The sequence below is a fragment of the Pelecanus crispus genome, chromosome 3, assembly GCF_030463565.1.
Source record: "Pelecanus crispus isolate bPelCri1 chromosome 3, bPelCri1.pri, whole genome shotgun sequence".
NCBI lineage: Eukaryota > Metazoa > Chordata > Aves > Pelecaniformes > Pelecanidae > Pelecanus > Pelecanus crispus.
The window spans coordinates 37033108-37054404 of record NC_134645.1 but is presented as its reverse complement, the minus strand read 5'-3'; the positions used below and the strand labels follow the sequence as shown (position 1 = coordinate 37054404).

Genomic DNA, 21297 nt, shown 5'->3' with positions numbered 1-21297 from the left:
CCGCCCCGGCCCAGCCCTGCCGCCGCGCATGCGCGGCCGCCCTCCCGCCGCCTCAGCCCAGGGGCGGCCACGCCGCCGCCGCGCGATTTGTGCGCAGGCGCGACGACGAGGCGCGTGCGCGCGCCGGCCGCCCCAGCGGCCGCGGCCACTCGCGGCGGCTGCCTCCCCGGTGAACGACCCGGGGGTGGGTGTGGCCTGGAGGCCCGGCCCCCTCCGTTCTACGCCACCCAATCAGGGGAAGAGGGCGCGGCGCAGCGGGCGCCTGCTGCCCAATGAGGGGCCGAGGCGCGTTTGGCGGGTCGGTCGGTGGCGGGAGTTGGCGCCACGAGCTGGGTCCGCGCGCGCCGGTGGTTCTTGGCCATGCTGTGCCGCGCGCTGCTCCGCCGCTCTTCGGCCGCGCCGCCCCGTAAGTACCGCGGCCGCGCCGCTCCCGCACCGCACCGCACCGCACCGTCCCATTCCGCATCGTCCCGCCCCGCACCGCATCGCCGCTGCCTCTGCCCCGGGCGGCGGGACCGCGACGGCGTGAGCCCGGGCCGCCCGCTGCCGTAGCGGTGGTCTCCGACCCCCCCCCCCCCCCGGTTTGGACCCCCTCCCTCCGACGGCGGAGTGGGCGGCTCCGGCGCCTCCACAGCCGCTGTGGGGGCCTCCGGGCTCCGCGCGTCCGAGGCTGTGGCGCCTGGTGCGGTTACGGTCCGTCTGTCTCCCTGTAGGTCGGTCCGCGCCGCTTCCCCTGCAGCATCTCTTGGATAGCTACCAGTGCAGCCAGGAAGATGACCACCTGTCTTACGGGGAAACGGGAATGCCGGTCCCTCCTTTTGGCTGCACCTTTTCTGCAGGTAAAGTCACCTTCCGAAAGGCCCTTTTAGGGCCCAGGGTGTGGGCAGCACTGACAGCTCTTTTTTTTTTTTTTTTTTAAAAATATGTCTCATAATTTGGTTTCAGAGTTTCTTGTTTAAAGCGAGCTGGTAACAGTGTGCTTGCACCTAGATGTGCTATAAATTGGACCATGGTGCTCATAAATATACTGGTGGAAAGTATTCCCTCAAAGAAGCGACTACAAAGCATTTATTTTAATGTCTGTTTCAGCTTTGTCTGTTTCAAGGTATGTCCTCTTGGTGACACTGCTGGGCTGCACAGTTGAAAAATTGGGCTTTGTTCAAAATATAGAAAAGATATAACAGGATGGAGAACAGTATGTAGAAATCAGAGGTGGGTGGATGTCACTAGACTGTTACATGTAGCATTTCCCCATGATAAATACATGATGAGTGAACTAAGCGTGGAAGCTCCTGGATCTTTAGGGCAAAACTCTTTCATTTGTAGTACTCTAGTTTTGGTGTGAGCTTATACGTTTCTCCAAGGCAGCTTCCTGCTTTTCCAACTCAGATCTATAGAAAGTACTGCAGGTCGTAGATGATAGGTAGTATAGCTGCAGCAAACTATAACTAGAGAGCTGTTAACAGCTGGTGAAAGAGGCCATTATCTCAAAAGTTGCTCCTGGAGCCATTTGATTGCCCATGTATAGTAGTTCCTGAATGGAACATCTAGAAAAAGTGCTTCCTGATATTTCTGCATTTTGAGCATTTAAAATGCTACGTAAATACTGTTTATTTCGCAGGTATCTACTTGCTGTATACCCTGTTTAAAGTGTCTGTGGCCCTTCACAAAGAACAGGGGTGTGATTATGAATGGGCTACATAATACACAACTACGTTTCAATTTCTTTTCAGCCCCGAATTTGGAACATGTACTGGCAGTTGCAAATGAAGAAGGATTTGTTAGACTGTATGATACTGAAGCTCAAACTACTAGCAAACTCATCTTTAAGGGTAAATATTATATAGAATGCGATCTTCATTTGATGTGGCAAGTACGTGATTTACTGGAATCAAAGAAAGCTTTTTGCAAGTCATTTAAACATAAATGTGGGCAGTACTTAAATCCTTTCATATACTTTGCTGAGTCTTCTTTACAAAGCAGCAGCGTGAGTGCGCTCTTAGAACAGCACTAGTAGGTGAATTGTGCTGTGTTGGTTTTCATGCCTAAGGCAAGCTGTTGAAAAGTTTTCTGATGTCCGTATCTGATGTTCTTTAGTATTCTGCAAAATATCATGCTGCAATGCACTGAGCTAATCTTGGCTTTTGTTTTCTTGTTAGAATGGCAGGCTCACTCAAATGCTGTATTTGACCTTGCCTGGGTACCAGGGGAACACAGGATTGTAAGCAGTCTTTTGCCATCTAACTTTGTTTTTAATGCTTTGGCAACTGTGTGCAGATAATGACTAAAGCTTTTTATTTTTTCCTCTGAAGGTCACTGCTTCAGGAGATCAGACAGCCAAGGTGTGGGATGTGAGAGCTGGGGAGCTTCTTGGCATATGCAAAGGTCACCAGTGTAGCCTCAAGTCAGTTGCTTTTTCTAGATTTGAGAAAGGTAAATGGTGATATTCCCTGTTGTCTGTTTTTTTCCTTCTTCTTTCCCCCCCGCACATCCATACTGTTGGGGCTAAAAAAGGGCTTTGGAAACTGACAGTTACAAATAGCAGAGGCAGACTGAGCAGCGACCTAGTCAGTGAAGCAAAACTAACTTGTTGGAACTTAACAGTGACCTGAAGCTAACATGGGCACATTCTGATCTTGGGCAAGTTTAAGACAATATATTGAAATCATTCAGTCCTTACTTCCATACGTAAGTGTGTAAATACTCTTTTCCTAAGCTGTTTTCTCTAGCGTAGTAGTAAAGAAAGACTAGGAAGAGTAAGGAAACTAGTCAAAAAGCATGGCAGAACACTGGCATGATTTTTGTATTGCTAGGACTGGCATCCCAAGTGTTGGGGCAGAAGAGCCAGAGGCACATAGATGCAGAGGCACATAGATGGCATTGCACTGCATTCAGTTAATTAAATTGACACTTTTGGAAGCTAATAGCACTCTCTTTCTCTCTGTCAGCTGTCTTCTGTACTGGAGGCAGAGATGGAAACATCATGGTTTGGGATACCAGGTGCAACAAGAAAGGTAACTGAACTTTTAGATATGTATCGAAAATCAGTATTTTATGTAAAAATAGTACTTAGATGTACATGTTGGTCTAATGCTTTTGATTACAATATAAGCAACACTTCAGTAAGACAAAGATTGTCAGATAACCATGGGCTGCTTTAGTACAGTGAAAGGGTGTAATAGGTATTTCTTCCATGTCTAATATGTTTTTCCACTTTGTAACAGTCTCAGATTCGAGGCATGATATACATGCTGTCCCAATAGTACCCTGTGTATTGGTAAGGAGATAAGGGGGTACAGAACACATCTTTGTGTGGGACAGCACAGAAGGAAGATGGGCTGGGTGAGAGTGCTTAGGTCAGAACCATTTGGAGGGATGAAGTAAAGTTGGGAAGACTCCTGCCAGAGCAGGAAGGAAGGCAGAAAGTGCAGGAGCAAAGGAGCTTGTGAGTGCTGCAAGCAACTGAATATACTGTGGGAACATGTACTAAATGCAGGGTGAGCTCATTCTACTCCTCTCTTTCTGTTTCCTGGAGCTTTTCCTTCCCCAGTCAGGTCATGCCCTTATGCCTCTCCCCAGTTCCCTGCTCTGTCCCAGAAGTTTCCTGGCCTGTTCCTGCCAGAACATGTCTCACTCTTTCATCTGTCCCAGGTTCCCTGGCTCTTCAGACTGGCAAGTGGGGGAAAAGGGAGGCTCCGCATGGTTGAAGTGGAAGGTGCAGGAAAAAAAGTAGAAAAGTTGCTTTACTCTAGTAAAGCAGTAAGTTTCATAAAGTGAGAAGTAACAGACAAAAGGCTAATGGAAAATTATGAAGTATAGTGGAAAAGCAGTGGAAACCTACCTGTGAGTACAGTTCTGCTCGGGATGAAATGGGTTGAACACTCTAGATGAGGATGCATGCTGAAGACCAGACCAAAGGGTAATGATTTCCAAAGGCAGCCTGCCTAAGCCAGTTCTAACTTCAGTGTCCATGCTACATTAACCTCTGCAATTTTTTTGCAATATATGCTCCTGTTTTCTACTATGTTCTTATCATTGGTCTCGTACGTAACTTACAATTTTTGTTTTCAGAATACATTAATAATCTTAAAGGTTAGTTTCAGCCACTTTTTAGAATTTTTTCCAAGCTGCTGCCTGTTTTATTAAGGTGATAGCAAAATTGCATAGAAACTATTAATTGAGATGTCTTTGATTTCTTTCAGATGGATTTTATAGGCAGGTGAATCAAATCAGTGGAGCACACAATGTGGTTGACAAGCAGACTCCTTCCAAACTGAAGAAGAAGAGGCAGAACCTAAGAGGACTTGCTCCGTTGGTGGTAGGTATCTGGGGAACTAAGGAGATGTAGGCCTGTCTTCTGAGGACAACGGTATTTGTAGAAGTCTTTCTAAGTAGTTATCATAAGAAATATTTGGCTTGAATGTGGTAAATGCTTCAATTTATCTTTGCAGAGGTAGATTTTTGTATCATGGTCACTTGCTATGGCTAATTTTAGACATTGTTTGGTGGTCTAACAACCCATGTGCCATCAAAGCCATCTTTGTGCAAATGCCATGTGAAAATACATCTTTTCTTTTTCCCAGACAGGAAAAGAGTGGTCCAGCATTCCTTTTTTGAGGGGGAAGATAGGGAGGATTGTAATTTTTTTTTCCTTCCTTTTTTTTTTTTCCCCTAATTTGACCACACAAATGACTGCCTTACTGCAGTAAGATCTGGTCTTATTTAATCTATTAAACCTTGTGATGCAGGCAGCTCTCTTATCTCTGACCTGAAAGTTATAGCTTCAAACTGCTGCCCGAACACTTACCGCTCAGCAACAATTTCACTGGTGGGAGTGTTCGAAGGATTGTTGTGTCCTAAATGGCATCTGGTATTTCCAGGTTCTCCTGCCTGGCTAGGAGGAGGCTTCCCCGTTATTCACTTGGCCTTGGACTAAGCAGCAAGATCTTGCTGACCTTGAAAGAAAATAAAATTGTTGTTTTTTTCTTCTTTTGTTGCTTTTTTTCCTTTAAGGATTTCCAGCAGAGTGTAACTGTGGTGCTGCTTCAGGATGAGCATACTCTTATCTCTGCAGGAGCTGTTGATGGGTAAGGAGGGAGGTGCCTGCTTTTCTGTCTATTCTGCACATTCTTAATGGCAGAAAAAGATTGGGTGATTTTTTTCCTAAGATCACACAGTGGCCCGCAAAGCTACAGTTGCTGTTAGGTAGAATCAGCAGAGCTACACTGCCAGCTTGCTTTGGCAAAGCTGAGTGCTGCTTTTCTTCCTTACTGGAGATGGCAGTGCTGGGACAAATTGTGCACATGTGGTAAATGCTCATTTTAGTGTCTTAGCTATGGGGCAGAACGAGAGCAGTTCTTATCATCTCTCTCTGTTCTCATGGACCTGTTGGACCTCAAGTAAACAGACTATTGTTAGACAGTGAGCTGTATTGGGATGCAAGTGGGTGGCTGGTGCCTGGATATGTGTAGGCATGCTTGAGAAAATGTTGCCTTGAGTTACAAAGGATGCATTCTTTTAGGTGCCAGATCTGTTGCAGCATCTTGGAGCTCAAGCAAACTGTCCAATTGATTAGCATGGCAATTACGCTCTCACAACTTGATTCTTTAGCAGATTCTGTGTAGTCAGAGCCTTTCTGAGGCAGATGAGATTGACTCTCCTGCCTGTGGCTTACCTCTAGAGAGCAAGAAAAAACCTTGAAGGACTTCATTTTTAAAACTACAAGTCAGCAGTATAAAGGCATCCTTGTATTTCCTTTTACTAGTTGAAGGAAGGTGACTTGCAGGCTCATGTTGTATCTTGTGTTAGTTACAGAAGACAATGCTGCTTCTTCATCCATAACCAGCAGAGCAATCGTTTTGCTTTCAGCATGTCTCTGCCCTACTCTTGCTCAGTTGTGCTCATTAGTACTGGCTACTCCTCAGTAATGAGCAACCTGTCTTCCTGTGCTCTTAGAAGGCCCTATCAGCATTGCAAAAGAAATTTTGAAGTTGAAGGCACTTGTGCTTTTCTATTTCAGTGTGATCAAAGTATGGGACTTGCGCAAGAACTATGCGGCTTACCGTCAGGACCCAGTGCCTTTCAAGTCTTTTTGCTACCCTGGGACCAGTACTCGCAAACTCGGTAAGTTATTGGAAGATGTATTTGTTGAAGTGCAAAGTGAATTTAAGAAGTACTGACAGTGCCATCGTTTATCTTTTTAGCCAATTATTGATCAGACTGACAAGGTCAGCAGGATATTTTGATTGCCATTACCAAATTTTCAAGTTGAAGAGTGAAAGTGCCCCACTTCTGTATCATTGCACCAATGATAAAAACTTGCATAAGCTTCAGCAGTGCATTTTTAGAAATGGAGATAAGGAGAGGAATAATAATGCTCTTGAGGTAGAATTTAGCTAGTTGTTTTGATGCATGAGTAGAAATCAGATTGAAATCTTTCTTTGCGTTGTATCTTGGAAAGACAACAGACCGGACTGGACTTTTACATTATAACCTCCCAGAGTCAAGCAATACGTGAAGGTGTTTGTTATCAAAAACAATAGCGCTCTTGTTGGTATTGCTCTGTGCTTCTTTGTATCTTAATGCCCTGCAATGCTCTGATGCAACACAGTAATTCCTGATGACTTGTCTAATCAACTATCTCAACGTGGTAATGGTCAGTGTCAGTCCCAAGAGCATGAGGGAAATCTCGAGGAGCTGGTTGTGAAATAATTTGCTTGCAAGGAAGGATTTTTCTTGAACCTAAATCACTAGCAAATCAGAGGACGGCTTATTCTACTAAAGCATGAGGGTTTCTATTTATTTTTAATCTCTGCTTCTACAATTGGTTGTTCCTGTTATCCATTTGAAATTATAAAAAAATTGCTTGCCTGCTCTGAAGGTGGGATTCCTCTCTAAATATCACCCTGAATACTCATGAGAAAATGTAGATGTTATTCTAGAAACTTTCCTTCTCCAACAAGTACTCTGTCAAACAAATAAGACTTTCCAACGACAATCTCATACATGACAGAGATCCTTTCCAAATTTCCCTCTCTAGGCATTTCTTTGAGAATGCCTGTTTTACCAAAGTGTTTTTTGTGGAGTTATTTCTGATGAAGAACTTCTCTGTTTGTCTGTAGGATATTCTAGCCTGGTTTTGGATTCCACGGGTGCTAATCTTTTTGCTAACTGCACTGACGATAGTATCTACATGTTCAATATGACAAGTTTAAGGACCATTCCAGGTAAGCATGATATCTGTGGAAACAGCTGCAAAAAATACGTGTTACAGAGCATAGAAAGGTGAGTTTCTCCCTGTGACTTAGAGAAACCAGCTTGAACACTTAGGAAACCTATTCCGTTCTCTTATGTCTAAAGCTACCCAGGAGAGAAGGCACCTGTTAAAAGGGCTGTTCATATTTTGTGTTGAGCCATCCACATGAAATAAATAGCACAAAAACTTACATAAGTGCAGGTACTTGTTCACCCAGACTGAGACTAAAGGTAGTTTGCCTGTTGTCTGGTGAGGAATGGCTAGTGTCCAGCTGCTATCTTCCTGAAGCAAGTTTGAATCTTCTGCTTACTGGCAATCACCGATTTTTCAAGCTCTTAGGTATGAATCCATGTAAAATGGTCATATTCAGGTATTTGAAGGTGTCTTTTAAATTTAGCTTCTCCCACAGTTTCTGGCAGAAAGCATCCCCAGCATACTGTGGAGATGCTTCAGCTTTTTACATTCCTTCAGCTCTGCACCTGTGACCGTTACGTTGACAAGACAGCCCACAGACTTTGGTGCACTAAGCTGCTATGTCATAGGCCAGTGGCTGCTTCTCAGAAAGCAGCAAAACTTGTTAGATGCATTCCAGCCAGGCACATGATTTAGTTTCCATTGCCTTTTCTCAGTCTCTCAGTTAATTGAAATTAAATGAACAATGTGTCCTTCTGTCTGCTCTTCAGGAAGGCAGTCTGGTGGGCAGGAACGCTTCCAGAGTCGAGAAGTGGTGCAAGTAGTAAATATTAATAGGTCAGTTGTTGAGGTTCACCCTGGGTGCCACCGCTGAGCCGTGGAAATACACCCACCGGCCTGTCCCCCCCGCGGGAGCGGGCTCTCTCCAAAGCACAGGGCATCCCGCCCTCGGCCTCCTCATGGAGCTCTTGCCTTCTGTGTGCAGCTGATAAAACCCAGCAAGCAATCTCGGTTCATCCAGCTGGATGAGACACGTGCGGCTCCTCGGTGAGCCGCTGTTCCCGCAGAGGGCAGCGCCTGCCCGCCGGTCGGGGCCTCTCTCCTCGCTCGCTGGCTTTCATCCCGCTTGCGGCCGCGCTTATCCGGCGTGTAGCCAGCTTTAGGTTGCAGGGGGACGTGAGGAAATCCTCAGCGTAACGGGACTTGCCCGTAGGTCTGGCTTAGGAAAGGACTCGCTGTCCTGTAACCGCTGCGCTGAGAGCTGCGGGTAAAATCCAAGGGGTCTCGCAACTTTTCAAAGACTGCCAAAGGCAGTCACCTTGTCCTCTGGTGTGTGGGTCGCCTCCTTCGCCAAAAACACTATTAAAACAGGGCTGGTCAAGGGGGTGCCAGCCCTGCCCGGCACTACATGGGGAAACTCACCCTTTCTGCCCCGATAAGAGGACGGGACGTAGTGCAGCCGAGTACCTTAGATCCACACTCAGCTACCGTGCCGGCTGCTGGCTCCTTCGGCCCTCGCGATAGGGGAAACGGCAGCCATTCGGGGCGATGGTTTCAAGCCTTTAGCAAACGCTACTGAGGCTTTAAATATAGGCAACCAGTGAGCGTCCTGACACAATGCAAGTTTTGCTGGCGAAATGAAGATGCTGGCAGCAGGAGGAAGGAGCAACAAGCGCCTTCATTGCCACCTGGGTGGAAGAAGGCCCTTGCTGTGCTTTCTGTGCGACTGCCCCTCTTAACGTAGCAGGGCTGGTGATGGCGGGTGAGGGAGGAAGAGACAAGGAGCCATAACCAGAGCAGTGGGGCAGCCCAGGTGATGTCTCGGCCTGCTTGTGACATGGGTGAAGCGAAAGCTTTAATGAAACTGCCACTGCTTCCTAATGCTGCGGAGGGAGCTGTTCAGGTAAACCTGCTTCGTCTGAGAAGCCTGAAGGGTTCCAGTTGAATAATAAAGACTTCCTGCCCCAGATCCCCAGAGTGAGGGAGCAGCGCAACCACTTTCTCCAGAGGATATGTGGCCAGGCAGGAAAAGCCTGTAAGATCGGCCCTGCTTGCGCAACCGACTCCATGGTGGTGCATTGAGTGTGGCTTTTATTTTCTTTTTTTTTCTTTTCTCCTCTCAGTGGCGGTTTTCAGCGGGCACCAGAATTCAACCTTTTACATCAAATCCAGCACCAGCCCAGACGACCAGTTCCTGGTCAGTGGCTCAAGTGACTGCAATGCATACATCTGGAAGGTGAGGCGACGGGGAGAGACCCAAGCGCGCAACCCAGAGCTGCTCCGCTCTTTCATTTCATTTGCTTTTCATGTTCACGTAGAACACTCCCTGCCTCCCACTCCTACTTACAGCAGCGTGGGGTTAGCTCCTGGCATGTTGTGCCCAGAGCGTGTTGCTGTCAAGGCTAGATGTAACTGTTTAATGTAAAACAGAGCTAACCTCCTGCCATCAATACATCTCTCATCACTGCTGCTTATTGCCAGTTGCTGATCTTAATCTGGTTTTAATGGGCATTAAAATCCTCTTTCAGTCCTGGTGATTCAGCCAGCTATGACAAGTAGACAGACAGTTCTCCGTTCATATTTAGCAATGGAGCACAATAACAGAAACATAACAATTTAATTGTTTTAAAGGGCACTTTTTCCCCCCACTTGCCCTTTTTCCAGCTGTTGCTTCAGACATAGCTTTTTCTCATGCTTAATTTACAGTAGTTAAAGCCTTTGTATTACAGCAAGGGCTCAGCCAGAGCCTTCAGCAAAATTCCAAAGTCTGACAGCCGAGAGGCTTCGTCACTTTGCATCTTGTGCTGACGTGTAGGAAACACAAATGTCACCAAGTTAATAGCAGGGACCTCAGAATAAGGCGTGCATCAAGTTCTGCTGTCCATACTTGACAGCCATATGGGACGAGAGTGGATTTTGTACCTGAAGTACAATAGACAGAAACCACAGGTGACTGCTTATTTCAGGTCTGGGGCAATTTTTAAGGAATGCTGACTTGTTTACCCCTTTCATGGTGAGTTTGAAAGTAAAATACAAACCTTTGAGAGCAGAGGGCCAACCTGCTGTGATTGTGGTTTGAGCATGCATTCTCTTGGATTTGGAGAACACTTGTAAGCAGCTAGGTTGCTTACAGAGAAGTAGCAGGAGTGCAGTAGCATGACTACTCCCCTGCCAAGTGGTGTAATTTTAACCTTCCTCGTGTTCTGTGCGAGTTCAGCAAAAATACCTGTGCAAACATGGGTCACCCATCCTGTGTTCACATGTTTTGATACCTTCTTGGAACGCAGGCTGGGACTGGGTTGAGAGCATTCAAGGATGTCATTACATTTCAAAGTTTAAGCATTTAAGCACCTTTAAAATGCGTTCGTGTACAGAAGGCTTCTGTTGCTATCACATGTGGGTGACAGACAGTATTGCGTATTTATTAAATAAATCATCAGATGATTACTTTTATTTTAATCCCATAGTCATGTTAGAAAGTGGGATTTCCAGCAAAACTGTCTCTTTCGAGATCTGTCATATCCAGAGGCTTCTTAATTTGTTTTAAATGTTGGCAGATTTTACTGACTCTGAAACATATGTATCTTTTCTTGGGATGAGGACTTACTATGCTGTGAAAAAAACATGGTTGGATATTGCATGAGCAATTAACAGGTAGTGTGGGAAAGAACCTAATGAACAGTGCTAGCTTTCCATATTTAGAGAGGAATGAAAGGCAGAGCAAGACCTTGTTGAGGAATGAAAGGCAGAGCAAGACATTGTCCACTCAGATTATTTCTTTGAGAAACTTTTGCAGCAGTGCTAAGTTGTGTTTGGGTTAGCAATTCCCAAGGAATACTGTGGCTAGAAGTTATTGCTGACAAGGATGCTGTTTCAGTCTGTTTCCATATATAAATCACTTCCAAGCAATGAACACTCACTTTATTGTGTTCATGTTTTTTTTAATTACTAGTTCGTTGATTAATTAACTGACTCTTGAGCAGCCCTAAGATTATAAAAGCCAGAGAGCAGAGAGGTTTCTGTCTACAAAGATGGTACCTAGCCAAGCTACCTTCCTGGTAATAAAAAGATATCTTTCATAGATGTATACCTCCATAGTTCTATTGTCCTTTGAATCCTCTGGTACAGACCACTCTGAGGTGACCATATGAAGTTACACTTTGGTCTGTCCCAACATTGGAATTTAAATGTTTCTGTATAGTATGGTGCATAAAACTATATACAGCATTTTATGCTGAATCTTAAAGATGGATACAACAGCTGTTTCAGTGAGTAGAGTAACTAATGAAGTCTCATTTCCTAGGTTTCTCTTTTTAACCTTTCCACAATAGCTCCAACTTCCCCACCAATATCCTGTCAAATCAGGCAAAAAGCAGCATGTGCTCTGGCTAATCCTGACTTAACATGCGCAGACTGGCCAGCTGTCTTCTGCCAAACACAGTAGACACAGCTATAACTATGCATCCTCCTTTAGTTCACAATAATATAAGTTGGTTTAATTTACACTACTATGGTGTAAAACCAGTGTGTCCCAGCAAGAATAATTCTCTTCCTCTGCTTTCCTTTCAGCAATCAGTGGCTACTAGACCACTATTGTGTCTGTTATGTGTGTATAGCAAGACCCCTATTAAATGTAAACGAAGGTGTTCTCTGCACCTAGTTCTCCTGTTGTTTATTCCCTAAATAGGGATTTAGTTTCCATGGTATTGCATGTTTTGGCAGAGAAATGAATACTCTGACCGAGGCATTTAGTGGATATTTAGTCAAGTGATTGCCTCTGCTATGCCAGAGAAAAAAAAGCAGCCTGTTAAGATGAACCTGTTTGTATCAGAACAACTATTAAGACCTGAAGCTGGATATTCAATTGTGGTTTTGCAGGCTGTTGTAGGAGGTGATCCACAAGAGAAAAACTTGTGTGTAAATCAGAAGCCTTCCCCGATGTCTTGCATCTTCCTTTGAAATCTGTATGTAATGTCTACTCCTTTGCCCACATACTAAAGGATCTGTTCATTCACTTAGTCGTTTATGCAAATCTCCTTGATAAATCTCCCTTATAATGTCACATCAATAATGGTGACTCATAGCTGTAGAAAGTATTGCCCACTGAAAGCATGCAAAACTTGGATATAATCTCTGTGTGTGTGTATGCGTGTGTGTTTTCCTTGGGCCATTTAATGCTAGCTTCAGCTATATCCGTCGCTTACGTGAGCTGTAGTCGAAGATTAATAGTAATACTGTAGAACAGGAGAAAGATTTTTGTGAAGGGTGTAAGAGAAATGGAGATCAGTTTAATGAGCACGAATGATTTAGAGAGCTTTTTTATGAACTCTTAAGAAGGTCTGTGGTCCAGCTGCTTGGTTGGAGGAGGTACAGGCACTTGGCAGTCACACAAATGCCAGTTCTGAAGCCAGTGAAGGTTCATCTATAGGATTTTGTTGGTAGCAGTTTTATTTTTTTAATAAACCATTGACCTGTGATTGGGACATTTGTAAAACAGCAGCAGAATATGTTTGCCTATCCTGATCCTGGTATGAGCTCCCCAAACCTTTATGCATCTTACCTAGAACAGGTAGAGGTACTTAATATATTAAAATGCTTGTGTTGTGTTTTGGGCTGACAACTCTGGAGGCAGAAATCCTGTGTGTAGCAGGAATTGAACAAGTGTTTCCAGGCATATCAGTACATCTCGGTACTGACCAGCTGCTTCACTTCTAGAAATGAAACATGAACTTATTCTTAGGGCTCCATCAGTTGTTGCCTCATGATGACAGGCATCTGATTTATCTGTCTCATTTAGGAAAGATGGAAAGTATTCACATGCTTTACAGGTGGGCTGTGGGGTCTTTTCTTAGTGGTGTATATTAGGCTGCAGGGCTTCTGATTGTATATTTGTTTTTCTATGGAATTTTTAAGGTTTCTGAGCCCAGCCTTCCTCCACGTATACTCCTTGGTCACTCTCAAGAAGTTACCTCCATTGCTTGGTGTCCTTCAGACTTCACTAAGGTTTGTTTTCTGGAAAACTGTCTTTCCTGTGAAACAATAGACATGATGTGGCAACATCTGCTTTTCAAAATTACAGCAGTATTTTTTTGGGGGGGAGGAAATTTTTAGTCAATAATTTCTAAAAATGTTCATTTGGGGGGGGGCAGTAGACCAAGCTTGTCATGTGAGTACAATGTATCAGAACATTTTCATTCTTTTCAAATAATTTAGGCTATTTGATAAGACCTAGGAAATTGCAAATGAACGAAGACCTCTCCTGATGAGAGCCTGTGGCGCTACCTGTAAGAGACAAAACTGTGAAACCATTTAATCAGGGCTTTCATAAGCCACAAGCTTGTTTTGTGGTTCAATACGTACAGCTTCCTTACCTGTCTGACCATTGATACATCTGCTAGTCTTGTACAGAGGGGCAAGAAGGTTTGAATGCCCTTTAAAAAACATGTGGACTCTCTTCATTGTGACCTTTTTTCAAAATCCGAGCTGTTTTCATGACATATTTGTGTGTACACCCAAAAACCTACAGTGAAATTGGGTCAGTACTTACGTACCGGGTATCACTAAAAGGAAGAGAACTGCAGTAGGAGGTTGGTTCAAATGATTGGCCTAGCTCAAAATGAGAAATAACCCTCAAAAATCTGAGACAGTGTCCTAATAATAGCCAGAATTTCTTTCATCCCACAGTATTAAGCAAGACAGCCACTTACCCTAGCTTGCACTATAGCACTGGGTCTCAGAAAAGCGTTGCCATGCAGGAGAGTGGGAGTCTTGCAGGCAAACAGGAGGAATTGTTCTCATTGTGTAAGATGCACACAAATATGAAAATTAGTATTTTAGATGATGAAATCTGTGATCTAGAGGTAACCCAGCATCCTGATCATGATGTGTTGGAAAGGCAGACCCAATACAGCCTTTAAAGTCATTACTAACACAGGTAGGAAATAGTCAGATGCTGTATAGATGCCAAAGCATGAAGAAAAGTGGAAAATGTGGTGCTAAGACAGGTCAGGAAGCTGCCTGGAGTGATTTGAGAGGCAAAGTTGCTTTCTGTAGGGACAATATTGGTGTCACAGAGGTCAGAGTAGAGGCACTTTCCCATCCAGATTACTATGAACTTTGGCCACAGCATTTCCTTTTTCTTGCTGCTGATTCCCATGTGAGTCACCAGCTAATCTGTCTGAAGAGAGCCATAAAATGTGGGCTAGGTAGGTTCTGCTGCTTCTTCAGATGAGATTCCACAGATCCTTTTGGAGCGCGTGATGCTGCGGCAGGAATCTAGACCAATGTTTCTAGCAGAGTTGGTTTCTCTGCCAGACATTGCTGACATCTGACTCTGAAGAGATAGCGCTTAAGGCCAGTGCACCAGGCTTCCAATGTCACCTTCTCAGTGTGTTGCAAACGTTCATCCCCAAGCAGAAAAGGTCCTGAGTAACAGAGACAGACCTAGATACAGGTGCAAAAAGCAGCATGGCTGCTTTTGTCTACCAAGTGATTGAAATCTCAAAATATGCCCTGGCCCTTCCTGAGCAGACTGGTGTCTGTTACAGAGCTATGCAAGGCAAACGGTTACCGGTGACTGAGATTTCTCTAGCAGAAAGACATGAACGCAGCAGTCTTGCCCACTTTAAAACAAATACTGCTGTCTGGTACAGTAATGAAACAGACTTGGGTTGTTTTGTTTGTTTTATGGGGAAGTCTTGTACCCCCTCAACCAGGCAGGCTTCACCTTCATTTGTATTAGCATGGTGTGTCGGGTGTAGCTGTTCTAGTTGACTTGGCCAGTGATCCATAGGATGTGCCCTGGTTACTCCAACAAACTAATTTACACTGTAGATTGCCACGTGCTCCGATGACAACACTGTGAGGATTTGGCGCTTACGACGTCGTCCTGAGGAGGAAAAATCAGCATTCAGCAAAATGAAGTTGGTGGGCTGGGTCACTCAGAAGAAACCGGAAGAACAACGTGGAGCAGGTTAGGCCCCTGAGCTGAGATACCATGCTGTGCGACATGGCTTCTGAATTTTGGCTGTTCTCTGTACCAACAAAAGCCTTTGGCTCATCTTATTATTATTCTATTTTTTTCATATTAGGCAATAATTCATATAGCCAGACAAACACTTCTACCTGTAAATACTTCTGCCACCAACAAGACCAGCTGGCTGAAATAGCTTACAAGTATGCTGAAGTCTGTATGACCAGCCTGCAAAGCAAACATTCATTAATACAGCTTGTCGGGCAGCCAGATCTTCAGTGGGTATCAGCAGGGTTCAATAATTGAACAGCCAAAGGAGATGTCACATGTGCATGCACTGTAGCAACAAGTCACACTTTTTTTAATATCAAATAATAACTGAGAACGGTAAGATCATATGCTTTTTCCAGTTTGCTGGTTTACCCAGTAAAGGGCTGATGGCACGTATATAGCCTTGGAAATCTGAACTGCTTCCTCCTGCCCAGTAGCTGAATTCTGCATAGATTTCTTTGCTGCTGCTATCAATACTATATCTCTTTCTTCAGCTTCATACAGGGGTACTGTTTATACAGACAAATGCCACATAGTGAAAGTACTTCAAAAATGCATGTAGACAATCATGATGTGATCATAATGTTCCAGAATTAATCAGTAGCATTCATTTATTCACATGTCAAGGCTAGTTAACAAATGCAATACCTTTCTACAAAGCCTAGGCAACCAGACAAGCTATATGCAGCGTGCTGTCACAGCTAGCAAGCAGATCTGGGCTCTGTGGCAAAGCTACTCTCTGGACAGTATCATAGACCAGAAGACAGGAGCCCTGGATCATAGCACTACTTTGACTTGTCTGAAAATTGCATTTTGTTACAGTAGAGTAGGTGAAAGGAGAATATCCCCCCTAAAAGTGAAATAAGATGAGCGTCTCTGTAGAGTAGCTCTGAAACTAAGAATACAATAGCTTCCCAGCAACGGGTGGTGTGACTTCCTGTGTTCCACCTATCTTTTCGAGCCACCCTCCAACTGAATTTCACTTTGGCTAACACAAATAAAGGCTGAAGGTCTCCAAATCCCACTAATGGGATAACATTACCTCTAACCTTTTGCCAGTGAGTAACAGTCTTGCAGGAAGTTTGCAGGACAATAGCAGGGAGAGTGCCAGCTCTGCTCCGTAGCTGGTAAATGGTTTGTGCACACACTCTGCTTCAGAGAGGGCTCAAAAATCACTTTGTGTACTAGTTTCAGCAAAAGAGAAGTAAGCATAGGTCTAGTCCAGAAGCCTGAAACCTAAAGTAGCTTGTACACTAAAACTTTACAAGTCAGCTTTGGCAATTATACTAGAAAAATAACTTATTTCTCCTTGCTCTTGCTGCATTAAAGTAACACAGGAGGGAAGAGGAAGTACACAGACACTGCAAACACAACAGCAGGCTTCCTGCTGACATTGGCTCTTGAACACAAAGCACGTGCTGTTAGAATATAGGAGTTTTCTGCAGACTGATTCAGAGCTGGCAAGCTAATTACTATTTCAGACCTGCTGAGATGAGATCTAGGTAGTTCCCCAGCCATTTATGTGGAACAAATTGTGAGACTGAGGTTGTATATTGACTGTTGACCTATATCATCAAGTGTAGCAAGAACAGTTTGCTTTTCTTTGGAAATTATTTTTGTGGTTTCCCTAAGTTGCACTACTTTCTCTATGTTTTTGTGTAACCAAATTTCTGGAGCAGGCCTGTGCATGGACAATTTGTGACTTAAAGCTGGAGATTGATAATATCACTCTGGAATATTTGAGGCAGAGAAGGTAGGAAACATCTGAAATAACCTGCTTTGGAGTTATGCAGGTTGACTGCAGGTATTTACAATATTGTACTACATGCAATGGCAGCATGAATGGAAAAAGCTTGGAACTGGCTTAGTAGAAGCCTGAATAATGCCTGCAGTCTTACAAACAAGCCTGATCTTTGAACTGAACTGAACTTTATCTCAAGTTTGGGGATGTTTCTCAAGTTTGGGTTTGGTCTTGCCGTGACACCCATCCAACTCTCAGGATAGAGAGTTATCCACTCTAGACTTCTATATTAGCACCGTCCTAATGAAGTGCTTTATAGTACAGTGCTAATGCTGAGAATTAGGAGTTCAGATTAAACCCCTGGTATACAGAAAATGTTTAGAGCTCTTGTGCTCAGCAGTAGAAATGTGTAGAGTAACTAAGGTGCTATCCTATTTAATTGCCTCACTGCAAGTTAGATGAATGAGAAAGCAGGCACCTAACAAACTCGCTAAATGTGTTCTCTGTTGGAGGGTGCCAGAAATATAAAAAAAAAAAAATTAAACACACCCCCCCCCCAATATTGCTGCAGACCAAGATCTTTGCTATATATGATTCCCGCTGTTACTAGTGAGGTCGTTATGCTCCTATGTATGACTACTGTTTTAAGATGCTGGGTATTCAGAACCTCTTTTTTAAAAGCAGGGGTGGTTAGTGAGCTCAAAAGCGACTGTGAAATACCTGTTTGGGAATCATTTGTTTTAAAGAAATCACTTACTACAGTGACAGATTTTATTTTCTCTGGAGTTTACATCCTTGTTCAGGAGGTAAAGAATTTCTCACATTTCCCTGGGTGTGGTAAATAACTACTGTCTTCATACTAATATAACATCACAGAAAATCCTCCAGCAAAAAGACAAGAGAATGAAAGTATGTCCTTTCCTGTTCTCACTCTTTTTTTTTTCATCTTTAAAATATGCAACTATTAACGCCTGACTAGGAGCATTATTCATATGGTAGGGCATTATAGCATAAGGCTTCCTTGGTATTGTAGTTAGCCGTGGAACCTGCTTATAGTACTTTTGTCCCTCAACTCACTTATGCGACCATTAAAGATGGTAGTGCAGGTGGGGACCAGTCTTGCTCTCAGGCAGCATCTCAGTACAGAGCTATCTGGACTGAGCTACTGCAAGGCTTCCAGCAAGGCTAGATAAACTCAGAAGAGTCAAGATCTGTTTTGTCTGTCTGTCAGCCCCTTGGGTGTAGCTCCTGTAAGAGTGCTCACTGCAGAAGGGATAGACATCAGATGTTACACAAACATATTGTATTATACTTATCAATATGATACAGGATTTTACATAGGACTTGTCCCAGTTTAGCTGAAATTAGAGGGATTTATGCAACCTCTTAATTCAAAAGAGTATGTCTGAGAAGCGGGGTCAGCACTGAATTCGTCTCCTAGTTGGACGGGGTGTTTATAAAAGCACTGTCTTTAATCTGCTGTTCTGTGTTCCTCATCAGATTACTTATTTCTCCCCTATCAGGACCGCCAGCCAGCCCACAGAGTACTCCTGCCAAGGCCTTCACAGTGGGCAGCCCGTGCATTTCCTCGCCACGGCCGGCTGCCTGTGCTCCCATTTATTCTGGAGACCTTCCCCTGTCTACAAACACTCCGACAGGTGCTCTGAAAACCCAGACAGCTGCAGCCTGCACCCCAGCCAAGCAGAGTGGAGCCAGCCCATGTGCTTCTCCCAAACTGATGCCTTCCTCCAAAATGTCCATTAAACATTGGGTTACAAGGACTCCATGCTCTTCTCCTCCAGAAATGGGGAAAAAGGCTCCTTCTCCTAGAAAAGCCCTGGCAGAAGTCACCCAAGGTCTCCTAGAAGTTACTTGCCCTCCTAAAGCCCCACACACGCTGTTTGAAAAACGTGCCAAGAGAAGGCTTGACTGCAGCAAGGAGGACGATGCGGGGCAGAAGTGTCTGCAGGCCTGTAGCTGTGTGACTGAACTGGACCATGCGGCTAAGAAATCCAAGCTGAATTTATGTCACTTGGCTGCAGACCAAAAAGCTTGTGATGAAGGCTCTCTCAGCCTGTCTGACTTGGATAATGACCACGAAGGCTCCAGCTGCAGCCCAAAAGAGCCTTCCTTTCCTGGAAGCCATGTTAATCCATCGGGCGTTCAGACTCTCCCCCATCTTTTCAGATCTCCATGCAGGAAAGACACTGAAGTAGTAGATAAAGAGAATAGTTCACCTGAAAGAAAAAATTGGTTGTCTGCTCTGGGAGAGAAGCTCCGGACTGGCAGAGCTGACAGCCAGAGCGCATCAAACAGCCCACCGTCATCTTGCAGTCCCGGTGCCAAACGACAAGAGGCTGTGGCAGCAGCCACTTCGCTGAAAACTGTAAGTAGGATGGTCAGTGACAGTGGTCATGAAAGAAGTTATCCCTAGCTGCCACTCTCCCCTTATTTGTTCTCTCCTGCTCAGGCATTCAAAGAATTATTTGATCCCTTTGATTATGGACAAAAGGGATAATTTCTGGTCTAATAAGCCAGATACATTAATGTTGTTACCTACTAATCCCCTCCATGCAGGAAGAGAATTTTTAGGATGTTGATGTCCCTCACTTTAAAGGAACTTAGGGCACACAGGAGCTCAGAGATCCTCCCAGTTCCCAGTCGGGTGTTCAAAGGATGGAGCCATCATCTGAAATAAAGCTCTACTCTGAGAAGCACAATAATGACAGCACCTTTCCTGGCAGATCTACTGTTTATGTGTTCACCATCACATCTGCCTGTTTATGTTACTGGAAAGCCACTTCAGCATTGGAAGAAAGAGCTAAATTTTATTCTAGCTCAGGTAGCAACAGAATTTGTTATCCATGTTAAAACCATGGGGCTAAATAATGCCTTCAGTTCCTTCAACTGAAAACTAGTAGAAAACAAAGGAATTGAAAAAGAGTCAGAGGACAGGACTTGACCTACATAATCCTACTTTTGATGTACAAGAAGGCTGGCACAGAGCTCATCCTAGGATCTGAAAGTTAAGCTTATAAAGCAGCTAAAAAAGTTGGTGTGAGGGCATGAGGGTTTAACATGCAAACTGAGAAACGATAATTACATTCTTTTAAAACAAACTGAACTCAACCCGTGTCTGAAACTGGACTCTGAGTCCTACAGTGTCTTCAACCAAGTCTTACTTCAGTAAATGTTAGGTAAATTTTCACTTATCAAATTTTAGTTGTACTCTCAATTGAATATCTAATGCTAGAAGTTGTTGCCATCATTAAGGCTTATTTTGGTAAAGTATCTCATGTCTTACCTGATTTCACCTCTTCCAGCACTTCTATCAGATGTGAAGTGGGCAAGCCACCACTCCTTAAGTTACGCATAGCAGCTGAACTCTTCATGTTGTGGTTGTACCAAGAAATCTTGGTTATAGTAAACCTACAACTACTTGTGCTTTATGCTGTGCATGTTTAAACACAAGACAGAAAGATTTGCCCTGGAGAAAGGTTACTATAGAACAATTACCTTTTCTGCCCAGTAAGCTCTAGTTCAGATTTCAGGATGCTCCTGTGTTGTGCTTGAAGCCTGAGGAGGTGCCTGGAATACCAGCAGCATTCATTGATCTGCTACATCTTGGAAATCTGCAGCCCTCTTACCTGCTGTAGGGAAGCTGAAACTGCAGCCAGAGTGCTTTTCATATGGCAGTAAGACAACCCTAGGTTTTAGCCAGTGTTTCCTCTAGGTAGTAAGCCTCTTATCTGTGAGACAAACAGATTATAGTAAAGAGCCTTTCATTTACTATCTTATTTGGCAAGCTATCAAACTGGAGCAGTGATGGAGGGCGACTTTAAGACTCCTGCAGCATATGAACTGTTAACCTAGAAATGTTTCTTGGTTTTTGGTTTGGTTTTTTTTTCCCCCTAGGCTGCAACCACTTCAGTTTCCATGAGGAAAATCTGCACATACTTCCACAGAAAGCCACAGAATGACTGAAGCAGCACATGGCACCTGATGGATGTTGACACTGTGATATCAAGAGAAGATTTAGCAATGCTGACAATGATGCACCAGCATTACACAGTTTGTTGTCAGACATTCATAAACTTGGGGTTTTATTTTCCTGTTTTTAAAGCTGTTAACACTTGAAGTCAGCTGAGCGTGGAAAATTTACACAATACTTACAGATACTCATGATCTCTTACTGACTTCAGATGATGGATTTTTTTATAAAGAAAAATGGAATATTTTTTATATGGCAACTGTTATAGGCCAGAGAGCAACAGCTCTGCTGTGCATTATTGACAGGCACATATAGCTTGTCAGTTTATGTTACTAATCTGCTGTTGAAACTTCCTCTACATAAGAATAACGTGT

The 21297-nt window shown here is 44.0% G+C and overlaps 1 protein-coding gene across 1 annotated transcript; it reads left to right on the top strand.

The window, feature by feature from the left end:
- The first annotated feature begins 360 nt into the window (after positions 1-360).
- On the top strand, positions 361-20916 carry DTL (denticleless E3 ubiquitin protein ligase adapter). Its single transcript, XM_075708002.1, has 15 exons — positions 361-406; positions 714-839; positions 1734-1832; positions 2160-2221; positions 2313-2433; positions 2949-3014; positions 4203-4318; positions 5014-5087; positions 6020-6123; positions 7122-7226; positions 9292-9404; positions 13082-13171; positions 15002-15140; positions 18456-19318; positions 20848-20916. The coding sequence occupies exons 1-15, from the start codon at positions 361-363 to the stop codon at positions 20914-20916; spliced, it is 2193 nt and encodes a 730-aa protein (XP_075564117.1).
- The last annotated feature ends 381 nt before the right edge of the window (positions 20917-21297 follow it).

Coding starts and splice junctions, on each gene's coding strand:
- DTL (XM_075708002.1), top strand. CDS start 361: ATGCTGTGCCGCGCGCTGCTCCGCCGCTCTTCGGCCGCGCCGCCCC. Junction 407..713: donor CTCTTCGGCCGCGCCGCCCC/GTAAGTACCGCG, acceptor GTCTCCCTGTAG/GTCGGTCCGCGCCGCTTCCC. Junction 2,222..2,312: donor TACCAGGGGAACACAGGATT/GTAAGCAGTCTT, acceptor TTTCCTCTGAAG/GTCACTGCTTCAGGAGATCA.